A 14,329-nucleotide genomic window follows, 5' to 3' on the forward strand; every position below is an offset into this window, starting at 1 on the left:
CTGAGATCTTGTTCAGTCTTAGGTAACCTATGGGGAAGACTTCCCCATGGCAGATGCGATCCAATAGAAGACCAGTAGATGGTGGCAGAGAGCAAGAGAGGGCCAGCAGAACCTAAACCCAGCAGAGAGCACTAAGTGTGACCCTTCTGAAAGGCTTGCTGAACAGAGGGGCCGCTGGACAACTATGTGCCAGTGTCACACAGGGATGGTCCTTACTGTGGAGAGAGCCGCAAGCAGCAGTGCTGGGAGCAGAGAGGTGCTTCCCCAGGGACACAGCCCTAGCCAGGAGAGCTGCCCGGGCATTTCTTCTTTGCACAGGGCTAATACATCAGAGGACTGCTGTCGATAGGGTTCACCTGAAGTTTAGTAACGTATATAAAAAAAACGTCACGTCAAGAGTATGGTAAGGCAAGCAGAGGCTCAGTGTGATCTTGGGCTGTGTTGAGAAGAAGGGCAACCAGCACAGAGGAGGTGAGGCGATGGTGCTGCCCTCGCTGGAGAACAGGGAGAGGGCTGTGCTCAGGTCCAGGAATGCTGATGATGCAAGCCAGGGTGTGAGAGAACTTGCCACCCTGACCCAAACCAGAGTGGAAGGAACTCAGGGTGTTCAGCCCCCAGGAAAGACGACTTAGGAGGTATGTGTGATGAGCTCAGCTGCTGTGTATCGAACTTACAATTCACTAACACCCCCCTCCCCCAAACAAACTGATGACAACAACAATACATTTATATAGTGCTTTTCAGGTTTGCAAGGCACTCCAGAAATACTGTCTCATTTTATCCTCACAACTGTCCTGGAACAGAGGTGCTAATGTGAGAGCTGCCTTCCAGGATCTTCCAACTCTTGTCATAGGAGAAAGGAATTTGATTTGTCCTGTTTGAGTGACGGGTGAAAAGAACAAAGAAGTAAATTTAGGGCTGAGATCAGGGAGTTTCCCCAGGATGAGACTATCCAAAAGTAGAAGGAACTTCTTTGGAAGGGGATGGGATCTCCTTCCCTGGAGGCCTTCCAGCACAGGCTAGAGGATCTTTGGGGGGAAATGTTATTTTTGTTTGTTTTTTATCTGACTCAGTCAATTAACAAGCATTTGTTAAGCATCTAGTGGGCACTGAGTTAGCTACAAGGGATACAGAGCCAAAAATGCCTTTGCAGTTCCTTTCAACAAGATTCTACTACAGTACTGTGATCAATTAGTTAGTGGAGGAATAAATCAGATAATAATAAATACAAACCTACCTACGAATGATGATTTTTTTTCCCCCGTTGCAACCAATGAAAATAAGACCTGACTATAGACAAAAAAAATAAAGTTACTAGCACACCCCTGGATGGAACTATCCCCAGCTGTTCCTTTTGGATGATGGCAAAGATCAAAGACTACTAAATTCTGTCTTCCCCTGCCTATAGCAATAGTTCTGAAATGGTACCACTGAGCTTATAGGATTCTGAAAGGTAGTTTTACACATTCCCTGACAAAGAGGATCACCATGGTTTTAGTTGATAGCCAGTCTATTAACAGGCCTCACCCCATTATTGTAATATTGATAATTTTTGTTATACTTGGAGGCAGGGTGGTGCAAATAGTTAGAAAACCAGCCTTGGAATTGGGAAGAATTGATTCCAGGTCCCACTTCAGATACAAATTTGTTTTGGGACCATGGCCGAAGAATTAAAAGATTTTTAAGTTGAATCTGGGTCAAGGTTATATCTATACTGATGAAATCCTTGGTCCCTAATCATAGTAAATGATTATGGGGATGATGATCATAAAAATGATAAAGATGAATACTTCCTCACTGAGAAAGAGGAAAAGGACTGATATTCTCAGAGGACATGATATACAGGTACAAAACTTAGGGAAATATTTTTGGAACCAGACTTCCCTTCACAAAATGACAGGTAGAGGCCACAAGATTTGTCAAATGTAGCTGACAGTAGACTATCCCATGATTCCAGAGGACCCACAATAAAAAATACTACCCACTTGCTGAGACACAGAGGTGATGGACCTGATCAGAGTTCAGACTGAGACTTTTGTTTTTAACATGGCCAATGGTGGAATTAGTTTTGCTTGCCTATTCATATTTGTTACAAGGATTTCTCTCTCTTTCTCTCTCTTAAAACAGCACAGATGGACTAGCCATGCTCAATATCAGAAAATGATACTAGACAGATATATCTAGTGATTCCCCAACCTCAGCAAAAGTCCTGCTTCCTACTACTAGAGCTTTGCTGATTCATTGGTTTTCTCTCTCTTCCCCCCACCCCTTCTCTCTGCAATCCGGGTTAAGTGACTTGCCAAGGGTCACACCGCTACTAACTGTCTGAGACCAGATTTGAACTCAAGTCCTCCTGACTCCAGGGCTGGTGCTCTATCTTCTCTGCCATATAGCTGCCCTAATTCATTGATTTTCCAAAGGAAAATCCATGTGTCCATGTGCCTTAGTCTTCCGATTTTAATTGTTAATACAAATGAGGGTGGCACAAGGAAAAGAATGAACATTTCATACATACCAGAGGTTGTAAGTCAATACAGCCCACTCCTCTGTCCATTAAATCCAGGGTGATGGTGGATAGACTGGGAATTTTTATGCTACAATGGGAAAGAGAGCTTTAGATTCTAAAGTGAATGAAACCAGAGACCATGCTTCATTGTCTTTACTATACCACATTTTAAAAGGACATTGATAAACTAGTACATCCAAAATGTGTGTGGGGGGGATGTGGGGGTGGGTACTAGGATGGTAAGGGAAATCAGACTGTGAAAATTTAGCATCAGAGACCACCCTTGTGTTTTATAGCCCAGGGAGTAGAGGTGACTTGTCCTAGGTCGTACAGCTAGGTGAAGGCAGGACCTAGATTAGGACCCAGATTTTCTATCTTCTATAGTATTATGTAAAAGGCAATCATAGAAACATGACCCCTTTCCCCCAAGATGGTTTTAGCCTCTGTAAGTTTTACGCCCCCTGAAATACTGAGGCACAACCTAACTTCTCTTCTTACTCTCTCCCCCCCCCCCCCTTTCTCATTTACTTTTAAAAAGAAAGAAACCACAAGAGCCCTTGTTGGAGCTGAAAGAATGGAGGTTACTGCTTGGCTATGGGTTAGCTGGCAACATTTCTGAAGTCCTGTTTTATCTTTCCTGCACTCTGATTTTGTGTGATTCATAGATCTCAGAGGTGTGCTAGCCAAATGGGCCTGTTTGCTCTCCTGCAACCTACATGCCATCTTCTGTATTTATACTTTTGCACAGACTGTCCTGTGATAGTAATGGAATATAAAGATCCCCCTGTATTGGCTTGGTTTTCAAATTGATTGTGTTAAAACCCAGAGCTTGTTAAGCCCACCTGTGGGATGGACTTGTTGATGTGAAAAGAGAGTCCTGAACTGGGAGGAGCTGGTGATGTAGATTTGGAGAGACACAGGAGAGAGGCAGAAGAACTTTTTGAAAGCAGCACCCTGGTGGAGGCAGAGAGAGACTGAGAGGATTGCTGAGGGCCACTTTGAATTGCCCTGGACTTTTGAGACCTGCCCCCAGAGCTGCCAAGGACTGAGGAGACATGGCTGTTTTGCTGGTACTTTGTCTGTCTGTTTTGATGTTGTTTTGCCACATTTGTCCACTGGTGAAAGACAGTCCTGTTGAAGAAGTGCTGGAACCTGGCTGTTGGCTAAGAGCTCCTGAGACTGTCCTGCAGACAGAGAGTGAATACTGTCCACTGGTGAAGGACAGTGAGAAAGGGCCACCCAAACCAGGAAATGCAAGAAGAAATGTCAGCACATTACTTGCCCCACCCTAACCACGATGTCCTGGTGACCTTCAAGATTCCGGTACTGTATCTCAACCATCCCCCCCTGGCCCCTATAGAATTGGCGCCAAGCCACTATCTCTAAGGCTCATACTTGTCTGTCGGCCAATCCCTGGCCTTTGTGTTTCCCGCTCTCCCCGCAAGATCTGTATAAAAGAACGCCCAAGAAGACACTCGGGGTCCTCCATCTTAAGTGTATGGTTGGACCCGGGTTCGAACTTGTGAATAAATGTTTTTTTTTCTTCTTTTGTCCGTCTTGTAGTCTCTGTTTTTCCTCAGATACCACATTTCATTTGGAGGCCCTAGCGAGATTCTCTCGACATCTGGCTCTGCACGGTGCCGGTAAGTCAGGCCTGACCTTAAAGTACCTTTATTTTTACTTCTGGTTTCTGGTTCTCATGAGATTGGTTGGTCCGGGGGGACGCTGCCGTTAAGTTCCCGGTACCTCAGCTAAGGGAGGTGACAACCCCCGAGGCTTCTGGTTAGGCAATTAAATTGTGAGTTCAAGTCTCACTTAATTGCCGTTTGGTTAGGTAATTAAATTGTGAGTTCGAGTCTCACTTAATTGCCGTTTGGTTAGGTAATTAAATTGTGAGTTCGAGTCTCACTTAATTACCGAGGATTTGACAATTGTCTGTTTTAGACCTTGCTTTCGAATATTTGGTACTGCGCACAGAACTGTTATGTGTCGTATCTTGTGTTTCTGCTGTGTTCTGTCCCTTCTGTGTCTTTGTTTGTCCTATCCAGTCATCAGGTCCATTATGGGCCAAGGGTCATCCACAGCCGGCCCGTGTACTCCTTTGAAATGCCTTTTGGACAACTTCACTGACTTCCAGAAACGGGCCTCTGGATATGGGGAGTCTGTGACCAAATTTAATTTAGAAAAATTCTGTACCATTGATTGGCCTTCTTTTGATGTCGGATGGCCGCCCGAGGGCACCCTAAACCCAGTCATTGCCCAGAGGGTTATGGATGTTGTTTTTGGTAAGCACGGCCACCCGGACCACGCTCCCTACATCTGGACTTGGGTGGAAATTTTGTGGGAAAAACCTAAGTACTTGAAGGATTGCCAGAAGCCTTCACCCACTAAGTCAATTCTACTGGCAAAACCTAAGACTACAAAGAAGGCCCTGAAGGACCTTAAACCTGTCCTTCCGAGCCCTGAATCTCCTCGCCTGTCAGGCTGGAAAGGGAGAGAAAGAGAGCAAAATATTGTCTTGTTTGTGAACAGAAGTTTTAAGATCTTTAAGATCTTTAGAAGTTTGAAAATCTCCTCTTCATTCCACTCTGGCCAAGTGGAGTGAGGAGAAGGTGATAAGAAAGGGAGGGAATCTTTTCCCTCAGAACAAAGAGGCAGGTAGACTAACATTTAACTATTTCCTGCCTCACCTAAAAGAGAAAAGTTTTGTGTAACAGAATGCAACTAAAAGGCAACTGAATGCATTCTGGTCATCTTTGAAAAGTGTCACTCCTAATTTGATGCTAAAGAAAAGTCAGAATTCATTTTACTATTTGGCATTTAGGCAAATTGGAATATTTTCTAAGATTTGATACATAAGGTGAGGTTTTTGGGTTCTCTAGAACTGGGATAAGGGAGTAGGCGCCACTCCCTCTCCCCTTGCTAGGGAAGTCAAAGCTATCACTTTCAAAGAAGTTTCTAAGGAGTGGACACAAAATTTATTGGAGTAAAAGTTGGAACAGCTAAAAACATTGGGGGGAGGCATAGCAGCTATATTGAGGGCCCCTGGGGCATGCAGATGACCCTCTTTCCTTTCAAATCCCGGGGTCCACAACCAAGCTCTGCAACTATGGGGAGAGGAGAAAAGCCTCTGCACTTGGTAAGCCTAATTTTCTATCAATAATTTTGGTATGTGATGAATCGGAAATGCAATTAATGTCATAATGTCATTGTTCTATTATGGTATCCCTAAATTGTAAAATCTAAATTGTAAAGTCCTCTTATACTGTAAAAATTGAGTGACAAAGCAGTTTTCAATCTGAGTTTTGTTGAAACTAAAAGATGGAGAAAAAGTTGTGTAAAACTAGCTATGTTTATTTTATCAGTTCTGCTAACCCTGTTATAATGTTTATTTCATGTGAATTGGATTTTTTATGTTATAATATCTGATGGTTTAAAGCTCTTATATTTGGGATACAAACAAGTAGTAACAATACTGCCAATATTTACTGTGATAGCTGATTGTCCATTTAACTTTTAGGCTATTCTGGAAGTATGCAGTGATTATAAGTTGACTGGTTGTATGGCATCAAAAAAAAAAAGTATTTTAGTTTAGTATATCTTCATATGGAGTTTTAAGGTCATCATATTGGTAATTCATTTGTTTTTATTTCGAAGTTCAAATTTGAGATGATATCATTACTGGTAAACATCTGTACTATCTATGCTGTATGAGAAGCAGGTTCTCTTAAAGTTTTGGAGTATTGTAATTTGGGAAAATCTTAAGCTTCCAAGTCTGTCTTTGTTTAAAAGGAAGTTTCAGTCAAGATTGTTTAAAATTGTAAGACTGTTAACTAAGTTATTGGGCTACTGTTTTAATGCTAAAACCTAAAACTGTGACAATTATTCTGACTAGTTCTGCCCATTCAGAACAGTCCTCCATATTAAGTGTATGGTTGGACCCGGGTTCGAACTCGTGAATAAATGTTTTTCTTCTTTTGTCAGTCTTGTAGTCTCTGTTTTTCCTCAGATACCACGTTTCAGACAGTGCTGTTGTTGCAAGGGTCTGGGAACCTTTCTATTGGTTCAGAAGTCCTGAAGAAGGATTTTCTTGTTGTATGTTTACAGAAATCCTGGGAGAGGGTTTTGCTAATGTTTTCAGGGGTTCTCGGACTGTTCTGCAGACAGAAGATGAATTAATGAAGAGACTGGCAATGTATCTTGTGGCCTTGCTAAGCCTTGTCTCCCCAGGAACTAAGATTGCTGAGAACTTGCCTCCGGTCAAGATGAAGAAAAGACCTCCATTTGGGTATTAAGTGCTGTGCTTAAATTTGTTGTAACTCTGGGATAGATTCAATTGTGATCCAGGGGTGGGGAACTTTTGACCTTTTTGTGTTCTATAGTTGAACAAATGAATGTAGTTTACTTAGATTGGAAACTAATCTCCATTTTGAGAAGAGGGGTTTTGTGGTGGACTAAATGAAGGTACAGCCTAGGGGTGGAGTAGTATTTAGAACAGGGACTTTGTAATTGATTGAATGAATGGAAGGTCCTGGGGTGGGGTAGTACTTGGAGATTATTTAATCACACTTAGTAAATGCTGTATTTTGAATGATGTCTTGTTTTGACCTTCTCTGTTCTTAATTTGTCACTGAATAAAATGGAGAGCACCTATGCTGATATTTTGAACCTTGGGAAGTTGCCTTTCCTTGGCATTACAGTACATGTCCCCTCTCATCACCCCCACCCCCACCCCATCATACTATTATACTTTGAAGTTAACTACTTTGGTCTTGGCAAAAGTTTAGAAGCAATTCAAATAAATTCACCAGACATTTAACACAGTTCATTCCATTTCAAGGCTTATCTCAAAATCTCTCCTTCCAGAAGCCTTTTCTGAATATCTGTTAGTACTCTTTAAATTACTTTACATTTATTTATAGGATCAGAAGATTATAGATCTGGAATAGGAAGAGATATAAGGTTGGGTTTCTTTTTTTTTTTAGGGCACTCATCCTATTTTTCAGTAAGGAATATGTGTCAAATACCATTCTTGGTCACCATTTTCGAAGTTGCTCATTTCCCAGATATGCCTTTCACTTCTGAACCCATTGCTTTCCAAGGGAAGTGGTGCTGAAAACATTACTTTAAGCCCCAACACCTTCATTTTTCTGTGTAAGACTAGCATCTTTGGTCATGTTTTCTCAGTTTCTCAGTTCCTTTTGGTACCACTGATGCCCACCAGCAGCAGCAGAAGCGGGGGATGTTGAGTTGGAGGGATTAGCCATCCTGCTTGCCAATTTGGGGTGTTGGATAAATTCTTGGAGAAGTCAAGTAGACCAATTGCTGTTTCTGTCCCCTCAGCGGGAGATCACCAAGCACTGCCTCTCACTTCCTCTTCTTCTGCTTCACCTTCTCCTGGATGATCTCTTGACTGGCTGCAGCTCTGGATCGATATTATCATCCTTTAGAGCCCAAACAACTTCTCTCCTCTTCAGAAAGAGCTCATTTTTGTTTCCTGGCTCTAATTGTTCAATCTTCCTTTTCCCCTCAGAGTGACATTTTCATCCTGTCCACCTTGCTGATACAAGTCAGGATTCCCCTCTGTCTCAGATTCACATAAAAGCTCCCATTCCATTTTTCTTTAAAGGAACACTTCTTTCTTGATTGTCTAGAAAATGGCAACACATTCCTCTAGTCCCTCTACTCTAAAAGACTATGGCTATAGAGCTGGAAGAGACCTCGGAGGTCATCTTATTCAACCTTCTCTTTTGAGAGAAGGGTAATCAGAGTGTCACCATCACCTTGATCAGATCCCCCTAATCTGCCAACTGCTTGTCCATCAGTACCCTGGTTTCATGGCAGCTGTATGACATATCTCACAACTTTACGGCGTTCAACAAACCAAGCAGCATTTTATTAAGCACTGCCATGTTCCAGGCACTATGCTAAGCACTGGGAATCAAGTACAAGCAAAAAAGAAAGTCAATCCTTAGCCTCAAGGAACTTACATTCTAATGGAGGAAGACAACATGTGTAAGGAAGCTAAAACTTGGGATACCTATTGGCAGAAGAGAAAGAAGGTATTCAATGGAGAAATAGTAGAGAAAGACATCCCAGAGAGTCAAGAGAGGAGCTTAAAAAGGAAAGAAGGAAAGAATATAACTGGTTGGCACACTTTCCTTAAGATGGAGCTTCTGGGAGGAACTGACCAATCAGAGGAAGGAGTTTCAGGGGCAGAGTAATCTTCCAGAGTGAAGTGGTATAACACCAATCATGGCAGCACACCTGAGGGCTGCTGCTGTGAATAATTTTAAGTCTAATTGCATAGTATAATGAATGCTCTATTTAGAAGTAAACATTGTTCAATAAAGAAAAACATAAAAACTTAGTATGTCCAGGGTGGCCAGGCGGTGCAGTGAGTAAGAGTGCTGGCCCTGGAGTCGGGAAGACCCAGGATCGCTTCTGGCCTCAGACACTTAACACCCATACAAAATAACTGGCCTGTAACCTTGAGCAAGTTAATTAAACCCAATTGCCCTTCAAAAACAAACAAACAAACTTAGTATGTCATATGGCACATAGCATATATCATCGCATTCAGTAGCATTCCCCAAAATACTTATTTACACAATCAGTGGGTCCCAGGCTAGGGTCTTCCTAGCACAAGGCATCCTTAAGGGGTAGCAGAAAATGCCACGCCATCTACCCCTAGGTCACTGTAGGAACAATCCCCTCAATCAATGCCAAGTGTCCAAGTAAAGTCCTCTTTCATCTTAACTTGAGGTTGACCTCCAAGTCCCATGGTTCTTCCTCTGTGGGCTGGCCGATCCTGACTCTCACCTGGATTCACACACAGGCAGCTCTACACTCCAAGCTCCTGCCCGACAGCATGCTCCAGGGGTTCCTGCCCACAGCCTCTGCCTCTGGGAAAACAAAGCTTAACAGGGTGACAACACATACTACCAATACCACCATCTTTATTCACCTCCAAAGTCCAGAGGTCTGTATTAACATCTCGGTTCACTTTAACAGTTCTTAAAAGGGGCTTAAGCTAAGCCTCCTTCCCATGGGCATGTTTCTGCCCTACAACTCTACTTGTTTTTTACAGCTCAGAAATCCCTTCAGCAAGTCTCTGTCATCAAAGGTCTTCTTTTTGCTCTCAGAGGTTTGCTCTCCCCAGCTCTTTTAGGTTTCCTTTCAGCTCAAAGCTCATTTTCTTTGTCTCTTCTCTTCATTCTCTTCTTCTCCATGCTAGCAGCTCTCTCCTTGCTGGTTTCCTCAATGTCTGCTCTCACAACACCAGCTCTCTTTATATCAGCATCTGATTGGCTAGAGCCCACTTGCACATGTCTGATTGGCTCAGTGCATTGGCATGTAAGCCTGAGGCTGGGGAACTGAATATTGCACACAGAAAAACAGCAAAAATTCCCACTTTGCTTGTCATTACAAATGGTTACAGATATTTCAATCTGAGAAGGCTTTTGGGCATGCGTGGAGGCAGAAGGAAATCCAGTAAGTAAGAAGAGGACCCCAGAGAAGAAAAAAAAAGAGCGAATATGGCTGGCATGAGCACTTAAAAATGCAGGAAGGGGCCTGAGGGGCAGAATGATCTTCCTGGGAAGTGGGGAAAGGAATTCAGAGAGTAAGGAGTGGAGCACACAGAGGAATGAAGAGACTCCTGGTCTCTCTCTTGCTGCCCTGCCACCATCTGTGCTGAGCATCTCCATTAAATGGTGCCCATAAGGGTGCGTGATTCATAGCAGAGGCTTCAAGGAAACATGTGGTCTCTGCTCCTTGGAACACATAGACCCAAAGAGGGGCTTCTAGCCTAAGAAGCAGCAGGAATATTTAGGAGGGGCCCTGGCTCAAAGATCTTGGAAAGTCAAAGACTTCCAAGAGTCTCAATTTCTTCACTGAGTATTTTAGGACAAGAGATACAAAAGTTGGACTGTGCTTGGCCCTGATTACACTATACCTGTTCTGCTGTGTCTAGTTTTAGGCACTACCTTTGAAAGACCTGGATAAGCCACAGAGCAGCTGGGCTAGCGAATGGTCTCCAGATCCAAAACAGAGCACCACATGTCTCCATGTCTCTGTACAGGCGCTCCCTCACGGTGGAAATGCTCCAGCCTCTCACCTCCAGTTCTGGACATCGGCTCAGCTCATGCTCCACCTCTGGCAGGCATCCTTTCCCAGTCCCCAACTGCTGGTGCCTTGCTCTGTCAGGTTACTTTCATATTCTCTGGAAATATGTTTTAGATATCTAGATATTCACATTTCTCCCTTGTTAGACTATATGGACCTTGAGGGCAAGCCCTGGGTTTCTCCCCATTCCCCTCACTTATTTGTTATCCCCAGTGCTTAGCACATAGAAAAAGCTTTTAGAGTCATATTCTATAGGTATTTGAGGTGTTTATGGGGGGAGCTCACAGAGTTTTCCTGCTTCTATGCTGCCATCTTGGCTCTGCCCCAGGATTTTCGAAAAAGCTTTTAATAAATGCTTACTGACTGCCTGGGCATTCTGAAAGGAGTCTATCATTGATTCCAGTAATGTAATGGCCCATAACAAGAGGGTAGTCCCCAGGGATAAAGTCTCTAATTATTCTACATGTGGCTATGTAAGTGATAAATGACAGTGTGACCTTTATCCAGTTCCAGATACTGTCAGAAGAGGAACTCAAGTCCTCACTCATAACCATTTTAGGGGGAGGTAAGGAGGCTAATGAGGGGTAGTTTAGTTAAGTGGTTACAGCTGTACTTGGTGTCAGGCACCTAGATCCGAGCCCCTCCTCTGACAAATTCTGACTGTGGGCAGATATTGAGCCTTTCAGTCTTTTGGGAAGCTTTCTAAGACTCTAAGTTGCCAAGCAGGGGCTACTCTGGTCAAACAAATTGGCATCACAAACCTGATCCCAAGTCAACAAATACAAAAGGACTAAAGAAAGGGCATACTCAGAAAGGAAGTTCTTGTGAGCCCTGCCTGAGACATGCTGCTGCATCAGGGTGATGTTCTGTGAGAGAGAGAGAGAGAAACTCTGATTAGAAAGTGTTACAGACCCTTTCCTTTAGCTATTGTACCACATAGAGTTACAGACAAGCAATAAACCAATAAACATTTAAGTGGTTACTATGTTCAGAGACAGATATAACTGAAAATGACTGAACAACAACAAATGTGCCAGGCGTTGTGCTAAGCACTGGGGATACAAAAAGACACAAAAGACAGTCCCTGCCCTCAAGGAGTTTACCAACTAATGGGGGAGATAACATGAAAACAAATATATACACAAAGCAAACTCCATACAGGATAAATAGGAAGTAATTAATAAAAGGGAAGCACTGGAATGATGAAGGTTGGAGAAGTCTTCCTGTAGAAGGTGGGAGTTTATTTAGTTAGTTATGATTTAAAGGAAGCCCAAGGTGGAGGGGACATTGGGGGGGGGGGGGGGAACCTTCCAGGTATGGGAGATCACTCTGGAGAAAATGTCAAGAGATGGGGTGTCTTGTCTGTGGAATAGCCAGGAGGCCAATGTCACCAGATCAAAGAGTATGTATCTTTATGTGGTGGAGAAAGTTATAAGAAGACTAGAAAGGTAATAGGAGACTAGGTTATGAAGGGCTGTGATTGTCCAATAGAGCATTTTGTATTTGATGCTGGAGGCAATAGGGAGCCACTAAAATTTATGGGGCAAGGGGGTGACATGATTGGACCTGCATTTCAGGCAAGCATAACCACTATTGCAATAGTCTAGGCGTGAGGTGCCAAGGGCCTGTCCTTGAGAGGTGACAAGGTCAGAGGAGAGAACGGGCATATATGAGAGATGATGCAAAGGTAAAAAAGCCTTGGCAACACCTTGGATATGGGGGTTGGGGTAGTGAAAGATAGTGAGGAGTCCAGGATGGTTCCTAAACTGAGGAACTGGGAGGATGGTATTGCCCTCTATAGTAAGAGGAAAGGTAGGAGCGGGGAGGTGTAGGAGGAAGATAATGAGTTCTGTTTTGCACGGGGAGTTGAAGGTGCTTACTAGACATAAAGTTATATAACATGTAGTTACAGATGTAGAGTTACATAGTGTATAGTATAGAGTTACGGGCATGGAGTTGTTTAGTATGTAGTACAGGGTTACACACACCTCATATAAGATATTACATGTCTATACACTGGCCATTGACAGGTTCAGCTAAGACCTCTCTGTTGAGGTGCTCTGATAAGAATTCTCATTAGAGTCAAGTCAACAATTTAAGAAACATTTCTTAAGTGGCAATGTCCACTGTGCTAGAAGCAATGAGAGAGGTTGAGGGGTACATACATACATACACACAAGCCCCTACATGAGTCAAAACAACCTCATACCAATATTGTCAAGAGGAACAGAACCCTAATAATTGAGAGTGGTCAGGGAAGGCTTCACGGAGGAGGTGAGGCACATAATATGTAGTGTGAAGAAAGTTAGGAATTCAAAGAGACGAAACTGGAGATGGTCTATCTTATAGGTCAGGAGGGGAAACACAACTTATGCAAAGGCACAGAGATGGGAGACTGAATGATGTGTATTGAAGTGAACTAGGAGGCCAGGTTGACTAAAACAAGATTGTATTTTAGGGAGGAACAGGAAACAGGCCTGGAACAGCAGCTGGTAGTAGACATCCTGCAGTGGACATTAAAGTCAGGGTGAGGATTTTGCATTGAGGTTTGCTGTGAGAATAACATGACATATTTGTAAAGCACTTTGCAGACCGAGCACTTTACAAAAGGCAGCTGTTTACTGCTGGTGTTACTGAAGTCATACTCTGATGTTTTGCCCTGTTAAGGGGGTAACACTTGCTTCTCAGAGGTAGCAGGTTGTTGAGCAGATGCCTTGGAAGACCCTCCCCAGTTGTGCTGGTGATAAGACTGTGTGTCTATTGTTTAGGAACAAGCCTGGTTAAAGGCACAAAGGTTGGCCCCCAAGAGGATGGGCTTTTAGCCATATAGAACAATATGCTATAACAAACAGCTCCTAAACACATGGAGGGGCTCGAAGGCATGTCAGTGGAAGGAGCACCTGTGGATAAAAATTCTGAATCCCAGAGGGAAAATTACATTAAACACAAATTCTGTATGGGTGACTACTAACTATTTGGTTGTGGTGGTGGTTCAGTCATTTCAGTTGTGTCTGACTCTTCCTGACTCCACTTGGGGTTTTCTCTTGCAAAGATACTGGAGTGGTTTACCTTTCTTCCTCCAGGTCATTTTGCAAGTGAGGAAACTGAGGCAAACAGGGTTAGTTAAGTGACTTGTCCAGGGTCACCCAGATGGTAAATGTCTGAGATCAGATTTGAACTCAGGATCCTGACTCCAGGTCTTGGCACTCCACCCACTGTGCCACCCAGTTGCCCATTTTCTAATTATAGCTGGATTTATAATACCATTATGGGAATTCAGCTTACTATTGTAAATTTTGGGTTTCCATCATAGGTATAGCCATCTTCATACATTTTTACTTTGAATCCAAGAGCATGGGGATTACTGGTGGTTAACTTTGGGAAAAGAACAGAAAACATAAAACAACATGCTGTGTAAAGAAAAGGGCATAAAGAATAGCACTTAGATAAGAAGGCTCTTCATTCACCAGAATGTAAGCAGTTTGCTGCTAGGTTGGTTCATAATTCTCTTCATCTGATTTCACTTATTTACCTACTAGGGCAGGGCAGGTCCCTAGGGATATTTATGCATCCCATTGGAGATGAATTAGGCAAAAGCCCCAAGGATACCCCTGGGACCTCTGAGGGTGTGGTATGTTTTCCTGAGTCATGCAGAGATAATTCCACAGCCTGAGAAGATGAAGCACTGGTAGTGAA

The 14,329-nt window shown here is 43.2% G+C and overlaps 1 protein-coding gene across 1 annotated transcript in view; it reads right to left on the reverse strand.

Annotated features, from left to right (window-relative positions):
* Nucleotides 1-735: 735 nt before the first annotated feature.
* LOC138168094 (cation channel sperm-associated auxiliary subunit delta-like) overlaps nucleotides 736-14,329 on the reverse strand; it is a 31,297-nt gene continuing 17,703 nt past the window's right edge. The window contains exons 5-8 of the mRNA XM_069097127.1: nucleotides 11,441-11,499; nucleotides 2,516-2,594; nucleotides 1,238-1,290; nucleotides 736-874 (exon numbers count right to left, since the gene is read on the reverse strand). Coding sequence (XP_068953228.1) covers nucleotides 784-874; nucleotides 1,238-1,290; nucleotides 2,516-2,594; nucleotides 11,441-11,499 — 282 coding nt within the window. The 3' untranslated portion in view covers nucleotides 736-783. The remainder of the gene's footprint in view (nucleotides 875-1,237; nucleotides 1,291-2,515; nucleotides 2,595-11,440; nucleotides 11,500-14,329) is intronic.

The sequence above is a fragment of the Petaurus breviceps genome, unplaced genomic scaffold (assembly GCF_028583685.1).
Source record: "Petaurus breviceps papuanus isolate PSGF00001 unplaced genomic scaffold, PetGlider_PUasm1.0 350712, whole genome shotgun sequence".
Taxonomy (NCBI): domain Eukaryota; kingdom Metazoa; phylum Chordata; class Mammalia; order Diprotodontia; family Petauridae; genus Petaurus; species Petaurus breviceps.